General features: G+C 40.8%; 1 protein-coding gene across 4 annotated transcripts in view; it reads right to left on the reverse strand.

The window, feature by feature from the left end:
- Positions 1 to 22,136, reverse strand: part of LOC135212171 (AMMECR1-like protein) — a 70,248-nt gene that overhangs the window by 21,604 nt on the left and 26,508 nt on the right. For all 4 annotated transcript variants that reach the window (XM_064245603.1, XM_064245606.1, XM_064245602.1 and 1 more), the window contains one exon: positions 14,281 to 14,411. In XM_064245603.1, the coding sequence (XP_064101673.1) occupies positions 14,281 to 14,411 (131 nt within the window). The remainder of the gene's footprint in view (positions 1 to 14,280; positions 14,412 to 22,136) is intronic.

A 22,136-nucleotide genomic window follows, 5' to 3' on the forward strand; every position in this document is an offset into this window, starting at 1 on the left:
TGAGGACTCACAGCTGCTACCAAAAATAGACTTTTCTTACATGAAAACTTTTTTTTCTTATAGTGCAGCTGCTGTTCAATCTCAAAGGAGGTTACAAATGAAATTAACAGGTGATGAAATGACTTAGCTGCTAATAAATAAATCCCAAAAATCTAGAATAATTTTTGGTCTGAAGTATAGCCACAGGTTATCAATGATTTCCTTTACCCTGGATACCTATAGGGTTTGGCAATAAAGAACAGAAAACAACACTTGAACCAATGCTTATATATATTATTCTTTGTGGTTTAAAGGTGACTTATCTAATCATGTCACGTCTGGATACAGGATTATTGTGCCTTCCCCAGTAATATCTCAGGACAACCCTTACTCTCATGCAATAGTACAGTACTCGTCACAATAATAAACCGGGTAATGCCATTCAGTTTAGAATAATGTGCCGGCTTTGATGACTTCTGTGCATCCTTACTGAGCATAACATTCCCATTTTTTATCATTTAGTTCGAGGGTGACTACCACCTGGATAGTATCTCATGCGTGACCGTGCTGTTGTTCTTCCCCAATTTTCACCACCTTGCACTGGGTAAAGTGGCTATTGTTCATTTATTATGGGCAAAACAAAAGACTTATCATCTGAAAATAATAGCTTTGAACTGAACTGAATATAGAATTTATGCCATAGGCCAAGCACTGGGACCTATGAGGTCATTCAGTGCTGAAAAATAAATTAATAGTAAAATGTTTGAAAGGTGTAACAGGACGAAAACCTCACAGCTGCACTAAGAATCAATTGTTAGGAGTGTGTGGAAAGTGTGGAAAGTAAGATAGAAGGAAGAGAATATGAAAGGAGGTACAGTAAAAGGAACAAAAGGGGTTGCAGCTAGAGGCTGAAGGTACGCTGCAAAGAACCTAAAGTATAATATTTATAGTGCACCGCATGAGGTGCACTGACGGCACTACCCCGCCATGGGGTATAGTTTTGAAGCAATCTGGCTTTCAAACCAAAGATATAGTGAATCAGACCAGTATTAGTGAGTGTTCGAAAGTATGTGGCAATGTTCAGGGATGATGAGAGTTTGGAAATTCCTAAGACTTTGAAACGGCCTGGGTGCCCCTGTATGATCTGTAGAAGGGCTACAAGTGTGTTGTGTTGAAAAGGGACTTAAGAGGAAAAATCCTCATTTAACAGCTCGTAGAGTGAAGGAATTGAAGCCTGGTGTATTTGCCGAGTGTTTTGTTTGAACAATAAATTGGTGTGTGAGTGAACTTGGATACACGTGCCACTGCCTGACAAAGAAACCCCTTTTAAGCCTTCAGCAGAAGCATTGGAGGGTTGCTTTTGCTAAAAAATACTTTAATTGGAATGAGGAAGACTGGCTCGATGTTCTCAGGTTGGATGAAGTGACATTTACTGTGACTGAAGGAAGAGAAGGACCAGTCCATGCTACCTGGGGACTGTAAAACACCCCAGTTCTTTGATGATAGGGGTTTAGGGTCACCTGTAATTCTACCTGAAACTTCAGTTTCTCAGTTCATATATTATGAGCTGTTAAACGACCATCTCCGAGAGTTGTTCAAGTTAACAGGGTCCCGCATCTTTTAGCAAGATGGGGCACCGTGTCAAACTGCCGAATCAGTCACGCAGTGGCTTAGGGATTGTGAAATTCCCTTTACAGGTGACTGGCCTGGAAACAGCTCTGCATCAACCTGACAGAAAATTTGTGGCACAATTTATAGAGGCACTGCAAGGCAAGGACGTCACCTCCCTACCCAACCTTGAAGCTGCTATCAGAGAGGTATGGGAAAACATCCCCAGAAACCCTTCGAAATCTTGCCCTATCCCTCTCTAAGAGCCTGAAGGAGGTAAAGAACAGGAAGGGAAACCCCACAAAATATTGAAGGTAAGAAAAAATGTTTTCATGTATTTTCTATGACTTTTTTCTTCAAGGTATTGGTATGACAGTTACCCAGTTTATTATTTTGACAATCACTGTATTTCAGGAATTTCTGATGCAAAGTAAAGTCAGAGGTTATCAACTGTTTTCTTCATTCCAAATTAGGGTTTGGCAATAAAGAACAGGGAACATATGAACCTACAAATGTGGTTCTACGGTGAATTACCTAATTATGTTGGGTCATGTGATGGATTACTGCGCCTTCACCAGTTCAGGAATACTGCCTCTAATAACCACTCAGTACACTCAAAGACTTCTTCGAGGAAAACATTTCTGAAGAAAGTTAACAATATAGTAATCACCTTTTGGATGCCAAGTGACTTAGGAAAGGAGTGAGGGTTTGCCTTTTTCATGAGGAACACTAAAATAATTCTCAGCCCACATAGAGTGGTTTGTTTGCTTAAGGTTTGTTTGTTTGTTTGTATTGTGCTTTTACGTTGCATGGAACCAGTGGTTATTCAGCATTGGGACTAACGGCTTTACTAACTTCCGAACCATGTCGAGAGTGAACTTCTATCACCAGAAACACACATCTCTCACTCCTCAATGGAATGGCCGAGAATTGAAGCCGCGACCACCGAGGTGGGGCGCTAATACCATACCAACCACGCCGCTGAGGCGCTGCTTAAGGGTGTAGAAAAAATAGGATCGTCTGGCATGTTTGCCATGATATCTAAGTAGGTAAACCTTAAGTGCTTGAACTGGGCATATCTTATATGAAATACAGAGTTCTTTTATCAGAAAAGGGCATGTTTTCATTTTAAAAAATCCTCATTATTGGCCAAGAATGATAAGCCAGGAGACATGTAAAGGACATGTAAGTGTATGAGTGGTGAAATGTTTACATTGTCTAAGAGTCCAGTATGCTAATCTAGCCCCTGATGCCAAAGCAGTCAAGAGGACTGCCTTTTGGGCCATATAAGTTTCAGTTGTATTGGGCCCATGAATTCAGGGGAGGACAGGAGTCTAAGAACCTTGTTCAAGGGCCAGGTAATGGGGAAACCTTGCAGGAGCTGACCTGTGCAATAAAAGACTGGACAACAGAATATACAATTTCTATATTAAAATCGATTTCAAAACCCTAAGTCAAGGGTTCCGCCAATGCTACCTTATACCATGGTTGTTGAAATAGCAAGGTGCTTGACATTATTATTATTATTATTATTATTATCATAAAGGGTTAGTTTATCCAGACCTCTGAGCCTAATAAAGGCTCTTCTCTGGATGGTTGGCGCTTGACCTTAAAATATTATAAAATGTAAAACTGTTACAACAGATTTCAACTGGGCTCTCAAGTGAGGAGGCAATCTAACCACATTTCCCATATGAACTGGTATGTTGGATAATGAAGTTCATAGTTTTTGCACTTGGTACCTAACAATGTTAGGCAAGTAATCTTCACAGCAGACTAGATTTAAAAATCCACATGTGAAGGTCACAGCTCAGAAAGGAGGAAGCATAGATGACTTCCCATTCTGTCTGGGATAGAAAAATATGGATGGCAATGGAATATATTCTCTTACCTATTGTTAAAGAAATAAGGAACCAATGACTGTTTAGCTAATTCAGAGCCACTAGGCAAGCAGTTCCATTGAAAGCTAGTAGATTGTTCAAAGTTTTTGAAGTCTGAGAAAATGAAGGAAAAAGCTATATCATCCTCCATTCATTCCAGTCTTAAACTGTTGCATCTCTTGCTATTGCTTGAATATCCAGATTTGGATATACATAGCCTGGAAGTTGTTGGTTCTCGCATGTGGCAAGCAGACCCACTTCCAGATGTGGAAGCCTGTTAGCAATTACTGACTTGAGAGGAGCTCAGCATGAGGTAGACGGATAGAGCATCTTCCCAATCTTTGATGAGGGCAATTGCAAAACCTCTGCCTGGCACATGAGATCCAGACTTTCTAAATCATAAAGTCAAAATCTCAGGATTTGATCTATCACAAACCCAAACTACAACAGGCACAGTCTTCCTTCCAATTTATCATCTGGGAATCCTGGGCAGTGCAATGAATATTCTTAGGTCCTTCCTTTCTAGTTTGAGTGCTGTTAGGATGATACAGCTGGCTGCAATGAGTAGCCCAGAAAAGTTCCAGCCTCAGAAAAAGTCTATTGGACGTTATGTAAAACTTGTTCCTATTAAGAAACCTTCTAACTGGAGCCTACAAAATACAACACTCAGGTTTCATCAGCACTCTTCTCTGGTGGCTCCCCAGATTAGTCAATCATCAAAGGTAGGTCACCAGTTAAATTCCTTAATTCCTGAGCCCCCTTTAAATAATTACAGTATATATAAAATTTTTTTAAGAACAATGTTTGTTCAAATCTGACGAGTCAAGGATCACCTTCATTTGGAGGAATGCTTCTTGGGGACTCTGAAGAGCAGTGGTAAATAAAGCCATCTTTCCATTATATGGCCCTTTTTAAAAGGGGCCTGGTTTTTGGAAAAAACTACTTTTGAGGAGGGGGTGAGACCATCTCTACCCAAGCCTATTGAAAATTATGCTGTTTTCCCAAGGGGTGGACTTCCACTGCATGTTATGCTGTAATATACAATGGTTCTGATTCACACCAAGCTTTCTTAGGCTAAAGAAGAGGAAACTATCAAGAGTATTGTTTACCAGATTTACCTTTATCAAGAACAGTATATGTTGTGCAATTCTGTTGTTGGGCACGCTCAAGGAGCTGTGCGACAACACTCTCCAAAAAAGGTCCCAACAGATATGGGAAGAATGCAATTGGGAGGTTACATTGGGGAGTGAAATGCTGGATCCCACCAATGCTTCCTTCTACTGCAGTGACTACTGTTCTGGAAGGCTCCTGAAACTCTTTAACAGGCAAAACCTAACATTAAATCCAGCCATGGCTGTCCTGAGATTTTTCTTGTAGGGGTCCCAAATTGCTGGGTAGCCTTGTCCAATAAGTGTTTTCCTTTCATAAGATAAAAAAGTTGCCCATCTCTTTGTAGCACTAACAGATACTGGGATGGTGCAGAAAAATGGCTTTATTTCTGCTGTATACACTCATTTCCCCAGTCATCACAAAATTCTGCAATTCTGTCTTCATGACCGATTGTTTAAAAAATGAAGAGACCAAAGGCTGATGCCTCCAAGACAGGTTATTGGTTCTGTGAAATTGTTGTTACGCTATACTCAACAATAAACTGGATAAAGGTTGCTTCTATGGCTTTTACTAATAAGACTGCTTCTATAGCTAACATTACTATATTATTAGGCTGGATGCCCATCTCCTTCAATGGTTTCTGAATCCCCACTGAAGGAGGGACAGGCACCCTTCAGCGTTGGGGAAGTCCGCTCTGTCCCAAAATGCAAAATGCTCAACCTCAATTAGTTTTCCTTTCATTAATGAGGTATTTTCCATCTGGTGAAAGGACACACACTGAGGTGTTTCGCTAAGGATTATCAGTATCATTCTTCGCTACGGGTTATCAGTATCATTCTCACAAATAGATATTGGTGCTAGTAATAGTCTGATTTGAGGTTTCATTTTCTGACCTGGTCTTCTTATTATGACCAGTCGGAGCTCTGGGCGTGAGTAAGCTGTTTCTCATTATCCATTCTGATTTCAACAGGATCCAAGTAAAGCAGAAGACTGTCTTCTAGTTCTTCTGGATTCAAAAAGGAAAATTTCAGTGTCTATATCCATTTCATGTCAGGAATCAGTGACCTCTCTTCCAAGGAAAGACTTCGTCTCCATTGGAGGAGTTGAAGTGGTAGTTCTTAGAATCCAATGCTTTTGGAGTATTGACCCAAATGTGGATTATGCTCAGAGAAGGATGGAAAGACTGCTCAGTTCAAAGAAGAGATCATCGTTCAGGATTCAGATTTATATATGGTTAGCCTTGACGATGAATCTCTCTTTACTGATGAATCCAGTTACAGAAACCATTGAAATTATTTAAAATCACTTGCTCCCTGACCCTGACTCCATTTTTAATAATTTATCTGAATGTTATTCACACAATTTATAGAACTGGCTATGCTGGCCACAGCCTTTCTTTTAAATGGCACTCTGTATACGCAGGTGGAGGATGGTTGCAATGGGGTCACCTCTAGGACCTACAATGATGAACACATTCATGGCCTCCCTATAGGAGGGCATCATGGATAACTGTCCCCGAGCTACACTCCCTTAATATACTGAAGGTATGTAGACAACACGTTTGCTTTGTTTCAACAAGACCATGACAGAAATGTCCTTAGATTTTGTCAACAGCCAACATCCTAACATTAAGTTTACTCTGGAGAGGGATACGAATAATAAGCTCCCTTTCCTCGATCTCCTTGTCTCCAGAGACAACAATGGTTTTTGTACAGGCACATTTTGAAAGTTCTTTCACAGAATGAGATGTGAATTTCTATAGTTCCTGTTTTTTAACTTCAAAATGAATGCTATTTCAACTTTACTATACATAAAAGTTTTTACCCATTCTTCGACTTGGGCCATGTTCCACGATGAGGTTGCATTCTTGACAACTTATTTTAGGAATACAGGCAGTCCCTGGTTATCAGTGGGGGTTCTATTAACTGGAAATCAGCACAATATAGCTACAAGGCTGGTTTCCAGAAGGTTTTATGATATATGCTGAATGTTAGAATAAATCCAACATCTACTATCACAACTGTTCCAAAAAATGGTAAATTTTCTAAGACAATTTGTATTTTTCATAGCTACAAACCTGAGATCTTAACAATAGGATAATTTTCTAGCACCTAGCTGGATCTGGTTAAATCAGGGGTGTCAAACTCATGGCCTCCGGGATGGTCTTAAGTGGCCTGTGAGGTGCCAAGAGATTTTTCAACTCGCTACTATAACTGTTAGAACTGAGGAAAATTTAACTAAAGTTACAAAACTGTTAAAACAAGACATAGTAAGTTTTACCTTACATTCATATGACAATAATTTATTAATTTATTTCATAATATAATTGCTGGCAATAAGGCTCTTTTAGTGAAAATCTTAATGAGTCATAAGGAATAAGTAATTACCAAATCTTTGATGGCCCTCAAGACCATAACCAAGTGCATGATTGGCCCTCGAAAGGATTTGAGTTTTACACCCCTGGGTTAAATCGTAGATGAGAAAGCAAGGAATCTAGTGCGATATGGCAATGCGTGCGTATATTGGGTAAAAGCCGGTCAAAGATCTCTCACCCATGCTAATGCATTCAGTCTTTCCCAACCCAGGATGTCTTAAGAAGACAGAGGGGCGGCTAGAGGTGGGCAGTACAACGTTAAGACCTCAGGTTTGTAGCTATGAAAAATACAAATTGTCTTACACAATTTGTCATTTGTTCATACGCGAACAAACCTTCAGTCTTAACAAAAGGATAGACCTATACTTGCCAACTCCAAAAGAAAGATCTACAGGAGAGGGACTGATGCCCAAGAGAAGCTAGATAAACTGATATCCAACAACTCAGCCACCAGGTTATGTACAATATATAGGAAGATTCATTGCAGTAGGGAACCAACGAGAAACTGACTGTTCAATAACAAACCAATGCACCAGGGTTCGTTATTACTCCTCACTCCCACTTGCTAGGGAGCGGAGTATATGCTACTGAAAAGAGGGTTTAACTATTTGAACACAAAGCAACCAAACTATCAATATGACTACCCTACCCACCTGTATCAGACCAGTCCAGAAAATAACGAGTCTATTCCTCAACCTGCCCATAGGAAGAAGGAAAGGAACAAGAGAAAGAAAGAGACCAGCCAACTCACTCATTCTCTCTTCCACACAATCATTTTAGGTAAGATACAAATGTGCCTGGTTAAGGGCAAGGATGAGTTACATGATCTGTTGGGCAGCCACCACAGGACCTAGGGAAAAAGTGTCCGTAGATCTGTGGGCAACATCCTTAAGATAGAAAGAGGTGAAAATTCTATGAACAGCCAAATTCTTCTTGAAAGCCAGAGGGACCAATACCCTTGACGTCATGTGCTCTAGCTTGCACAGACATGGCGGCGGAATCATCAAGAGTCAAATAAGCCTGTCTGATAGCTTCACGTATCCAAAGAGATTGTATTCTTGGACACCTCTTTCTTTGTATGCCCTGTGCTAACAAAAAGCCTATGACAACCTGGCCTAAGATGTCGTGTCCTCTTAAGATAGCAATGCAGAGCCCTGACAGGATATTACAAAAGCTCTTAAGAATCACCGCCCACAAAGTCATCCAGAGATGGAATGGAAAAGGAGGCGAACCTATCATCCTGCAACGAGGGATTCTGGGTCTTGGCCATGAATTCTGGGACAAATTTGAAGGACACTGACCCCCAAACCCTGGTGTGCTGCACATCATAGCTTAGGCCATGTCGCTCCCCCACTCTCTTCAAAGAAGCCAAGGCCAGGAGGAAAACTGTTATTAGTGTCAAGTTCCTTGTAATGAACGACGTAAAGGCTCATAAGGAGCTTTAGTGAAATTTCTCAAGACCAAGGAAACATCCCATGTTGGAGGCTTGAGCTCTCTAGAACATGACTGCTCAAACCCCTTAACTAGCAAGGAGAGTTACCAGGAAGAGATGTCGATACCTCTAAGACGTAACACTAAACTCAGGGGCGCCCTGTAGCCTCTAATGGGGGAAACAGACAAGCCTTTCTCATCCCTGAAGATCAAAAAGTCTGTTATGCGCTGAATAGAGGTTCTAAGTGGAGAAAAACCCCGATTATGACACCAATCACAGTAAATCACCCATTTGCCTTGGTAAACAGCAGAGGTGGAATTTCTGAGACTGGTAGACATATGTCCTGCTGTCTTCTGAGAAAAGCCTCTCGCCCGGAGGAGATACTTGATAGCCTCTAACTATGAAGAGACAGGAATTCTACTGACTGGTGGAATCTTTCTAGGTGTGGCTGACACAGAAGATGCCACCACCAGGGAATCTCCCTCGGTAACTCCAACAACAACGACAGCAGATCTGGAAACCATTCTGCCTGCAGCCACAGAGGGGCTACCAATGTCATCCAGAGACTCTGCAAACTCATCAACCTGTTCAAGACTTAGCAGATCAAACAAAACAAGGGAAGGCATACACCTCCAGGCTGTCCCAGGGATGTTGGAACGCGCCCTCTGCTAACGCCAGAGGATTCAGAACCACTGAACAGAATACCTCCAGTTTCCTGGGTCGTAAAGAGGTCTAGCATAGGTCTCCCCCAATCCTGGAAGAGCCTGTCTGCCATGGCCTGATGGAGAGACCATTCTGTGCCTAGGATCTGATCCCGAAGAGTGAGCTTGTCCACGACCACATTCCTTTTGCCTGGGATATACCTGGCCGAGAGCTCCACCGAATTGCTGACCACCTACTGGTGAACCTCGACTGTCAAGGCGTGAAGTTGACGCGAAACCAGTCCCCCCCGCTTGTTCACATATGCGACCACTGTGGTGTTGTCTGGCATGAGAACAACAGAATGTTCCTCTACTTTCTCCCAAAATTCCTTCAGATCCAGAAAGGCTGCCTTTAACTCTAAGACGTTGATATGTGGCTATTTGTCCTCCAAACTCCAAATGCCTGAAGTAATGAGGCTGCCTAAATGGGCGCCCCAACCTGCGAGGGAGGCATCTGAAAACAGAAGGAAGTCAAACGAAACAGAACAAGGAAGAGCACCCTTCAAGAGATTCTGGTTGTCCAACCACCAACGAAGATCTTCTCTCACTTCCAGAGACAGAGGAACCTTTATTAGGGGTGAGTCCCCTGCCTGAGACCAGAAGTCCCTCAGTCTCCATTGCAGAGACCAAAGATGAAGTCGCCCATGAGGGACCAGCTTCTCCAGAGAAGACAAAATCCCCAGAAGAATCTGCCACTGATGAGCTGATTGATCTGTCTGCAATAGGAAGTCGATCGCCACTACTTGCAACTTCAACCTCTGATCCAACGGGGTAAAAGATTTGACTTCTCTTGGTTCACCATGATGCCGAGTTCCAGACAAAACCAAAGTAGGCGATCTCTGTTCTGCAGCAGCTTCTCTCTGGAACACGCTAAGACCAACCAATCATCGAGGTACCCCAGCAAGTGGGCCCCCTGAGCATGAGCCCAAGTTGAGACAAGAGAGAAGATTCTTGTGCACCTGAGGGGCTGTAGTCAACCCAAAGCACAGGACTTTGAACTCATAGACCTTGCCTCTGAGAGAGAAGCGAAGGAACTTCCTGGACAATGAATGAATAGGGATCTGGAAGTATGCGTCATTTAGATCTATCGACAGCATAAAGTCGCTTTCCCTCACAGCTGCCATCACTGATCGCGGGGCCTCCATCTTGAGCCAAGTTTTCCTGATGAAATGATTCAAGGTGGATAAGCTGATCAGAAGACTCCATCCCCCTGACGCCTTGGGCACCAAGATGTGTCTGTAAAACCCCGGAGACAGACGCACCACTTCCTCTATTGCACCTTTGTCCAGCATTTTCTGCACTTCCTCCTGGAGAGCCAAGAACTTTGGAGAATCTGGGGGATACGCTCGCCTGAGCAGAGGTTTGTCCAAGAGTGGGGGAGAGAAGTTGAATGGTAGTAGATACCCCACCCGAAGGACATGTACCCACTTCTCCGCCCCATAACTCTGCCACTTGGCCCACCAGGCAAAGGAGAGAGAGAGGTGCCCAACCTATCGACGACTCCCCTTACCCCTTATTCTGCCCCTGGAGCCCCTTATTGACCTGTAAGAGCGGGACCGAAAGGGACGTTGGTCCTCTGACCTAGGCTGAGACGAATGGGAGGGCCCTCCCGAAACCGAACTCCTAGACGGCATACTAGGTGACGATCGCCGTACTTGCTGCTAAGCAGGAGGAGGAGGAGGGGTAGAACATCTCCGAGAATGAGACTCTGACTTGGACACAGCCTGGTGCACCAATCTGTCCTTCGTGTCAGCTTGCGGTCGGTCTGTCGCATCCTCCAGCTCAGTCCGAGGGAACAGGAACTGAGATTCTAAAACACCTCAATTCCTTAGCATCAACAAGGACTCAGGGTCAACCAATCTTGCCATCCTGGACAAAGCCGTGTCTCTTCTGATCAGAAGAACAATAGCCTACAAATTGACGCTAAGGTGTGCAAGATACAAGAACACCTTACCCCCAGACTGCAACAAAATGGCAAGAGAAGAAGCACTCACCAACCCTTCTGGGAACCTGTCAGATGCAATCTTGGCAATGACCGTCGATCACAAGTCCAACCATGACACAGTCTGTAATATGGAGGATGCTGTAGACTCCAAAACTGAGGCATCCTGTGAAGCAAGGACAGCGCCACCGACCTCACCTGCTCCAAAGTCAACCTTGGCTTCAGACGTATAAAGTCTAGGTTAAGATGACGAGGCAACAAGCAGGCAGAGTTTATAGCATAATACTTCCTATGCCTCGTGAGTGGTGGAGGAAGCAACTTGGAAGAACCCCTTTGACCGAATGTGACCTGTCTCGATCTGAAACAGAAGCGTTTAGCTTTTGCAAGACCAACTGGACATGCCGTGATAAGGGAAGCTGAAATGATGACTCAGGATCTTGCGTAGCTCCCAGCAAGGCTTCCTCTAAGCAAGAAGGAGTGAAAGACAACCGAGTCTGAGATCTATCTTCAAGTTGTTGAACCCACGAATGAGATCAACAACTTCGGTAAAGGAAGACAAAAACTCGTGTCTCTCCTTCCTCCTGCTCTGGCAACAGAAACTGACGACGAGAGGAAGATGTAGGCTTATCCAACACGCCTTCCTTGTGCAAACCAACTGTAGACCCAGCAGCCAAAAAACTGAAGTGCCAGCAGACCTGTCCGGACTGATGCCAAGCGCCAAGTCCTGCAATGAACCAACCACAACACTAGGAACACCACTACAAACACTCACAATAGACGACTCACGTACATGATCATGTACACGTCCCTGCGGAGCAGACGCGCGTACGTGCGACAGAGAAGCGTCTCGAACTCTTGACATAGAACGAGAATCGCTCGGAGTCGAACCTCGAACAGCATCAGTGGGAGGGGGAGACGAATACTCTGGCTGCACTAATTCTGCGTTCATAACTTTCGATCTTTTCACAGGCGCCTTGAGATCCTTACGACGATGAATAGGCCCTGGTGCAGAAGAAGCATAAGAATCTGCAACATACACACGTATGTGTGAGGTTGCAACACACTCGTGTCTTGAAGAAGAGGACAATGCAGCCACAGCAGATTGCACAGGGGATGAAACACTAACACTCTCGGGAACACGGACATGCCGCTCCTCACTCGTTGACAAAGAAAAGCCAAAGTCTTTAACCCTCCAATGCTTGATACACTGATGCGGCAGAGATGGGGGGGATGGAGGAGAGGATGACAGCACTGATTCCTTACACATCCTCTTGGCAGGAGGAGGGGGCGACGCAACATGCTTGCTCACAGCCTTCTCAGCCAACAAGGCACCAAACCTATCTTCCAAAACAGAGTCCAGTCTCTTAAGAACCGCCTGACATAAAGTCTCAGACAGATCCGCAAGAGAGGACGCAGACGACACGGAAGGGAGAGGGCGCGTCCTGGATGGCAGCGATGACTTCACGGGAGCAAACGATGATGACACAGAGGAGCGAGGCAGCGCAGCTGCCCCAACCAACGACGACGACATACTAGGGAGAGATGACACTGAGGGAACTGGGAGTGATGTCACGGCTTCCCCTCGACCCAAGTAAGTGGCAGAATTACTGGTGGAGCGATACAAACTGGCTGACCCCAGCCACCAACGTAGAGAAGGCCAGGGGAAGGGGGAGAGCTGGGGGGCTGGGTGGGGGGTGGGGGGGGGGGGGAGAGAGAGAAGCATCTGTGAAATGCATCAGCAAACCCTCCAAAGAGGGTGAACCCCATAGTGAAAGCAACGCCCATAGTGCTGCCATTTTGGATGTCTCCAATCCTGAAATCTAAGAAACCAATGAAATAGCCTCCTCCCTCGCATGAAGCAAATTAACCTGTGAGGAAGAGGGGGCGATATTACACAATGCCTGAGGACCACCTCCCGATACTCCCAATGACGAATCGATGGAAGAAAAGGAAGCAAACAAAGGCACGACAACACTAGCATCATGGGGTGTGACTGCGGAAGAAGATAAAGCATTGGGGCGAGGTAAGAAAACCCTTCCCACAAAGGAAGGGTCAAAACTCTACGATACTCCCTCTTACTATAGTATAACTTCCACTGCACTCTAGGCCACGCACGACATTCCGGGCAGGGATTCGTTATGGTGCAAACATTAGGATGACACCTACTGCATGTGGAGTGTGGGTCTGTAGCTGAAGAAGCTAGGAAACGAACTCGGGAAACCTTGAGTTCCCGGGCACATAACACAGATAAATACAAAGCAAAAACGGGCAATGAACCGGGTAAAAGGCTGAGAGAGGGCAAACGCGACTCTCACCAGGCGGTTAAGAAAGACTGAATGCAGTAGAGTGGGTGCGCGTTCTTTGACCGGTTTTCCCCCAATATACGTACGCATTGCCAGATCTCCCAAGATTCCTTGCTTTTTCATCTACGATTTAACTGGATCCAGCTTGGCACTAGAAAATTATCCTATTGTTAAGACCGAAGGTTTCTTCGCGAATGAACGAAAATTTATGCTAATTTTCTCTACCTATATGACAACACTTTCAGGAAAAAATGTCTTGACATATTCCAAACAATGTTCTCAGCTGTGGACTGGAAACTTATACCCAAGAATCCTTAAATTCACGAATCATCTGAGCCATCTTGTCTTCACACACTGTTTACAAATATGTGTGCCCAGGATGTGATCGTGGGATTTACGTTGGATGCATAAGGAGGCTACTATGGGTTTGTATACTTTTAAAAAGGTAAAGTTACAGAACTGGATGTAAACTGACTAATACAGAACATTCAAATATAAGAAACCATGTAAAAATGTGTGAAACCGATACTGATGATAAAGATTTTTCTATAATGGGACAAGCTCGAAATGCAAATGTACTCAAATCTATTATTATAAAGAAGACAGTCCCAACACTAAAAACTCACACCACCTCTGTATAACTGTTTATCGCTTAACCTTTTGTTTATGTTTTCCTCCTTTCGCCTTTCTTGCTTTTGCTGGGCTCTTGAGAAAATTTACATTGTTACTCTTATTACTTCTGCAGTTTAGGTACATTAATGTGCCTATTCCCCCTGTTTTTATTTGTATTATAATTCATGTATATAATGAGTTTTATGCAACTTTTTGTAAGAAGATTGTTGTAATCATTGCAGATATATAATATACATAAAAAATATATACCATACTAATATATGTAATTAATCTACACATCACCTTCACAAAAAAAAAAAGAAAAAAAAATCTACTTACTTGAAAAGTGACTGAAATCTTTTCACTCTGATACCGTGTAAGCTTAATACTTCGCCTAACTTCCCCGGTGACAGGTCCTTTGTAGCCTCCCTTCCTGAGTAATGAATCAATTGTCTGTTCATGGTCCCAACCTGAAAAAAAAAGGATAAAGCAGACATAAATTTTCTTATTTATTAAGAAAACATAGCTGTTACCTCTCTAAGGTTAGTTTAGTTACTGTAACACACTAGTAAGCACACATCTTTAATACTAACCACATTATACTGCTTTGAAATCTTGTATGTCCCATGGGTGACCATTTTAACAGAAAACACCCTGTACCAAAGTTCAAAAGCTTGAGGGGCAAAAGAAGAAACTCAAGTCTACACATTTTATCAGTTTTTTATTTAATAAAGATCTTTAATCTCTCCAAAATATTTGGTGAGATCTTTGTTTGTAGAAATGACATCAACAAGTAGTTTTGTACCAAATTTCTGGCAAGAGGGGCCCTACTTTGCAAGTTTTTGGGCAAATGATAATCACATTCAATTAGTCCTTGGTGAAAGTATATGCTTTGGTTCATAGATAGATAAATTATGGAGCTCCATGGATACAGACAGGTTCCTCAAAGACTTCATAATCCATCCATGCTGACATCCTTAAAAATGAATAAAAAATGAACATAATCACAGGTGTGTCTATCACTTTTTCTAATCTATTCTTGAATTGGCCAGGAATGTTGCTAGAAAACACTCAGAAGGAAGCCTTTACTATTTCCTTAAGATGACAAACCTTAATACCTTTGACTGACCTGTAAACTGCCACAAGCCACCTCTTCACACAATCTTCCATACTTTCCAAGGCATCAGATGAATCAGAATTTAAAAACACATACCTTTCAGAAATAATGGTGTTTTGAAGTCTTTTTCTTTAGACCTCTTGAAACAAACTCTCCATCCTTAAGATGTCTGCTGAATATAGACTTACACATTAATCAATTGCCTCCGACCTTAAGATGCCTTTGGCCCCCAGATATGCATTGCAAGCAACCAATCTCAAACCTCCCCTAAGACTGCCTTATCCCACATACTGGTAACTTGTTTCTTCCAAGATCATGAACCTCTCTTACCAAACAATATAGGCCTGGAGAGCTGTTGGAGTTAGCGATAAACAGCAATGATGCAAAAACTGACTACTAACTCTGCAGCAGGAAAAAGCTGATATTAAGCCATCGTATTTGATACTAGCAATGTAGTGCTAAACTTACTTCTTCCCTCCATCCTTCCCCCAACATATAATAAGGTATCATGGCATCTCCTGGAATTAGTTGGAAAGAGTTTAACCTGAACACCAAGCTAAACATCTTAAAACTCTAAGAGGTTGTCCCAAGCTGGGATGATAATCAAAATCAAATAATATCAATATCAAAACTTAAATTAATATTCTGAAAATGCTGCTATTTGCCTTCGATTGAGATTTCAACATTCACAAAATTCATGGTTAATTGCTAATGTTGCCACATCTTTCTATAGTCGCAATGGATTTATATCCAATAACCTCATCTGTTTATAAAACATTTGAGCTTAATTCTATGATGGGATATAACCTCATGTTGTACTAATAACTGCTGACTGCCACAAAATGCTTTGCTGATTTTTCTTCTGTGACTGATAAACCTTCCTTAAGGGTATCGGCGGCCTGTAAATTTGGTGATATTGGCTCAAATTCGTGAAAATGAGTTATCATCATATTTTCATAGATCTGGGTCCCGGCCATTGCCACACGTAAGATATCGATATGAAGCCTTTTAAACAGTTTAAAGGCCAATTAAAGGCCACACCCAAGTAGAGAATTAAAGGTCTGATTAGGGGTGGTTTTACTATTTCATTTTGCATTCATTCTTCAAGTATTTGTATTTCTTTTCATTGCATTTTGTTTTGTATGCCGTACAATATGTTTTCCTGATAGAGATGGCAACTCTTCCCATGACTGAATAATGTGAGCCAGTTGTCACGAGAGAGAATTCTTATATCGGTTTTGTGTAATCGTGTATTTGTTATTTTCAATCGTTTGCAACACTTCCTTGGACTTTTGGACATCAATGTTGCATTATATATATTACCAACATACCAAAAAAGGAAGTTTAGTACACAAAGGGAAGCAAGCTCTCGCAATATCAAAACTTATCTTGAAGCTTAAAATATAGACAGCTTAAGTTGTGGCTTCTCACATGTTGCCACCAACCATGTGGGCTGAGGAGATGCCAAGTATACTTCCTATTACGAAGCTCAGAGTGAAATCTATTATTTCCATGCACAAATATATCAAGATGATGATGATGATGATAGCACCAACAACTTTGTTTTGAAGTTATCTGATGATGAGGAGGGGGAGGAGGAAGAGAATGAGCATTTTCAACATGTAATTGCTGTCCCTGACATAGCAGGTGATGTCGGTGTTTTATCAGGAGCCAACCTAAGGAGTTTTTTATTGAGAAGTTATATAACTGAAAAAGATCTTCTAAGTGTAAGCAATGATGGAGAAATAGGTTCATCACCCTTGAGAGTTCTAAAAGACGCTTTTAGTTCGACATATTGCTGGCAGCGTGACAGCAATATAACACTCGAAATTGATAAAAACAGTTTTGATGTTGACTTGAAAGTAAAGTGTCTGTGTGAGGCGCCATCTGTTTTCCAATAGTATACCAAAGTGCAAGCTATTGAAAGTGTGACAACAGAACATATCGGTGAAACAACGGCTTCATTTATACAGGCGACCCTCGGTTAGCGGCAGGGGTTCCGTTCCTGGCCACCGACGCCAAGCGATTTTCGCCGCTGAGCAATTTTAAAGCCTACGGCCACCTCACACCTTCTTTCGAAACTCTAGACCAGTCAAAGGCGCCGTAATCCCACAACGGCGCAATAAGTAAAATTATATTTATGCAGTATAGTACTATAGAATTTACTGTACAGTGCATGTGGGTGTCTAGAGTATGTAAAGATATAATAAAGTTTATACAGTGTACAGGTAGCTGTAGTGTTCAGGTTACTGTCATTAGTCTTACGATAGTCCGATTTTATGAGAGATCAAATTACAATGGCCTAACTTTATCCATCTTCTAGTTACATAAGTTCAATAACAGCAAAAGAGAATGATGAAAGTATGGTTTTAACGTTATACTCGTTGCGTGAACGTGTACAGCCATGAACAACCGAACGAGAAACGATTTTTTTTTCTAAGTATACAACAGAACTGGATAACATCTGTTTGGTTTGTATTTCAATCATCGTACTACAGCACAACATTAATGCATTTGTTATAAATGGCGTTATGTATAGAATAGAACTGAGATATCTTAATGTAATAACTTTATTCGCTATAGATCAGAGATCAATATAGATTAAAGATCAATCGGGAAATATACTGTTAAATTTAAACCTAGTTATAACTGAAGCTGAGAAAACTGTTCAAGCTGCTAATGACTATTATCGTACATTGGCAACAAGGATAAAACTGCAGTAAACGTCTGCCATCAAACACAACTAGATAAAATTGGGATAAAATCATTTTAATCAAAACTACTGTGCTTGAAAGAACACATTTTACTGTTGGTTTTACGCCGATATAAGATAAATAACGTAAAATTCGTATTACGATGATATAAAGGATTATTGCGAACGGAATCACGTAATTTTTTACGCAGTAAACATGCCGCCAACGTAATCTGTTAACAAAAAAAAAGTAGTTCATATTCACAACGAGACTTATTCAATAAATATTTCCACCTAAAAACACGCTGTATAAAGAAAAATAACTTTGTCTTATATAAGTCAAGTATATAGATATTCGGTTATGCTAACTAGAAGCAAGAGCATTCGCTCAGAATTGCGTTATGGTGAAACAAACTCGTATTCATCAGCTGATTTCAAACCACAACATTGGCCGCTCCACGGAATACTGGCTTAAATTTGCCGATATTTTAAAATACAATAATATGAGAATAAATACAATATTCTTGGATACAGTGAAATAATGTATAACTTTTTAAAGGAATTATAGAAAAGATGCATAATTAATAAAATAACACAATGCATTTTTCGGAACTGGCGGACAAGAACGAACATGAAAAAACATCCCCTGACAACGTGGAGCGTAGTTACAAAGGCTGCCTTAATTTGTATCTTATTTCTGTACAAAAATGAAAATACCTTTACGTAATATATTTTCATACACATTTTAAACATAAAAGCATAAACATTTAAAAAATTGACACATCGATCGCTAAATTTGCACTCTTTTTAACTCGATATTTTCGGAAGAGTGGCAGGCGGCGAAATACAAGAACGAACTTGAAAAAACATCGTAGTCGATAACTTGAAGGGCAGTTTCAAAAGCTGCCTTTTTATCATATTTCTGCACAGAAATAAAAATACCCTATCCGTAATACATTTTCATACACATTTAAACATAAAAGCATAAACATTTATAAAATCGACACATCGATCGCTAATTTGCACTTTTTTTTAAATCGATATTTTCGGAAGAGCGGCAGGCGGCGGCTCACAAGAAAGAACATGAAGAAACATCGTATTTGATAACGTGAAAGGCAGTTTCAAAAGCTGCCTTTGTATCATATTTCTGTACAGAAATAAAAATACCTTTCACGTAATACATTTTCATACACATTTTAAACAAAAGCATGAACATTTATAAATCGACACATCCATAGCTAAATTTGCACTTATGTAACTCGATATTTTCGGCATAGAACAGCGTCAGAGGCATATATTTTACCCTAATACCTACGTAATAACTCTCCATAACATTTGTTAATATAATTTGCATAACCTTTATGGTCTGAACGGCATTTCTACAAATGTATGAACTCGTTAGACAACGGCGCTAGCAGCGCTGTTAACTGAAAATTGTGCCTTATTTTTTTAATGAATATTTTTGACGACCGCCGTAAAACCGATTCGCCGTTGAGTGATTGCGCCGTTAACCGCGGGCTGCCTGTATATAAAAATATGATAAATGGGGAGGCTTGGCAGCCTTGAATAACACTAGAATTGCCTTAGGTTCCTAACCTTTAGCAAACAGCACTTACCAACTTCATAGAGTATATTGAACCGATTGTTGACCAGACCTTCAAGGAGTCCACGACAGAAGTTGATAAAGCTATATTTGATTATTATGAAAGCATTGGGGTCAAACCAGATGAACATGGTAATTTACCTATCGAGGTAATATATGATGGCACCTGGATGGAAAGGGACATCAATCCCCTATTGGCATAGGGCATAGGAGTTGTTACCAGTTTACACTAAGTTTGTTCTTGATGGGGAAGTTTTCAGTAAGATATATAATTCCTGCAGTAATTTGAATAATAAAACTGAAAAAAAATGAACTAACAAAAGAAAAATATGATGCAGGTTATGAAAAACATATACAGTCTGGAAAATGCAAAAAGAATTTTGACCAAATCTCTGGAAATATGGAAGCTGCTGGTGGTCTCGCATTGTGGCAAAGATCACTAGACAGGAAATTCATATATAAAGTATTTGTTGGTGATGGGGATTTGACAACATATTAAGGAATGAGGGTACTGGTCCTTATGGCACTCCATATCCAGTGCTCAAGGCAGAATGCATACACCATGTTCAGAAAAGGATTGTCTTTCATCTTATATAAGGCCTTGAGAAAGAAATATGTTTCGAAATATGTAACAACAACAAATAAAGTTATGTTTAGGGGTGAGCTTGGAGGACTCAATAAATTGAGTGATAGAAGGGTGATAAAGATTGGAAAATATTTTGGCATTGCAGAAAGAAATGGAGCTAAAGATCCCACTGACCCTATAGTTACCATGAAAAAAATATAATTGTAATCTTTTTACATCTGACTCTAGTGATGATAAAAATCATGATCATTCTCAGTGTCCTGTTGGCACAAATAGCCGGTGCTTTTATAATTGTGATTTGGCAACGAATGTATCTCCCAGGAGTCACAAGAAGATAAAAGTAAAACTCCAACTTACAGAGGAACAAAAGATCCCAGTTCGCCAAATATTTGAAGAGCTTTCCTCTGATGATTTACTGCAAAGATGTGCGGAAGGACACTCTAAATCTAAATGAATCGTTCAACAGTAAAATATGGGCAAAGTGTCCAAAGGTCAGACTTTATGGGAAGGATACTGCGACCTTTGCTTTTCATGTTGCTGCAACGGAACATAATATTGGACAGCCTTTGGATTTGGCTTTTAGCCCATTTTGACTGTATCGTCGGTCTTTTGCTGTTGGCTTTGTTAGCCTTTTGGTTTGGCTTGTTTCGCCTTAGTTTTAGCTCTTGGTTTTGCCTACTGATTTGACTATTTTGCAGCTAGCAATTTGCTGTTGCTAATAAGTATCTGAAATTTATTTATGATCCATAATGAAGTTACAATTTGCTAGTTAATCATATTTCGTTAAGTTGTATCATGGCAAATTTCAAGATTACTGATTGCTCGCTTAATGGGTTTAAGGGAGCTGTTACTAGAGCACTACATAGTGCTACAGCAGCTATTGGTGTAGCTAGTCCAACTTTGATGACTGTGAAATCCAATGTGGAAAATTTACAAAAGCGATGGAACAAATATTTGGATGTATAGGATCAATATATCTCCGAGAGAGATTCTTTATTGATCTCCGAGAGACATTCTTTGAGTAATGATGAGTTTGATGCACTTGAGAAGAATCATGCTCAATATGAAGTTTTGTATTATACAGAGACCAATAAATTATTAGATGTTTTAGATCAACTACAGAGTGCAGTTCCTGGAATTTCCAATCCTGTTCCAACACAACAGTGTGCCAGGGTTCGTTTACCTGAGGTAAAGATTAACAGCTTTGATGGAAGGGTAGAAGAATAGCAAACTTGGTGGAACAGTTTTCCGTTCATTAGTTCATGATCGTAAGGATATGGACAAGGTATTGAAAATGACACACTTTAACCCTCTTACGCCGACTGGACGTATTTTACGTCGACTTACAAAAGTTTTTTTTAAAATTTGCGGAAAAATACTTATAGGCCTACCAGCCTAAAACTTTTGAATCACAGGCCTTGGGGGATGCTGGGAGTTCACGGATCAAGGTGTTGTTTTGTTTACAATCGTTATGTAGGCGCGCAAGCGCGAATTTTTCTTGCCGCACTAAAAAGTATCTGTGACACATCTCGGAAATTATTTCGTCACTTTGACATAATTTTTGTACCATTGTAAATTAGCCGTTACATGAAGTATTACATATGAAAATGTGTGCATTTTTATGTAGAATACAACAATAAAATACTCATGATTGTAGCTTTTATCAGTTTTGAGATATTTTCATATAAATAACGATAATTGCCAAAATTTCAACCTTCGGTCAAATTTGACTCTACCGAAATGGTCGAAAAACGCAATTGTGAGCTAAAACGCTTATATTCTAGTAATATTCAAGCATTTACCTTCATTTTGCAACAAATTGGAAGTCTCTAGCACAATATTTCGATTTATGGTGAATTTATGAAAAAAATAACATTTTCTTTACGTCCGTGCGGTAACTCTTCCGAAAAAATCATACGTGCGATTGTGGTAATGTTTGCACCATTTTAAATTAGCCGTTACATAAAGTTTTATATATGAAAATGTGTGCAATTTAATGTAGAATACAACAAAAAATAATTGAAGGTTGTAGCTTTTCTCATTTTTGAAATATTTGCATATAAATCACGATAAATAGAAAAAAAACCACATTTGGTCAACTTTGACTCTACCGAAATGGTCGAAAAACACAATTGTAAGCTAAAACTCTTACAGTTTAGTAATAGTAATATTCAGTCATTTATCTTCATCTTGAAAC

This window comes from Macrobrachium nipponense, chromosome 40 (genome assembly GCF_015104395.2).
Source record: "Macrobrachium nipponense isolate FS-2020 chromosome 40, ASM1510439v2, whole genome shotgun sequence".
In the NCBI taxonomy this organism is placed as follows: domain Eukaryota; kingdom Metazoa; phylum Arthropoda; class Malacostraca; order Decapoda; family Palaemonidae; genus Macrobrachium; species Macrobrachium nipponense.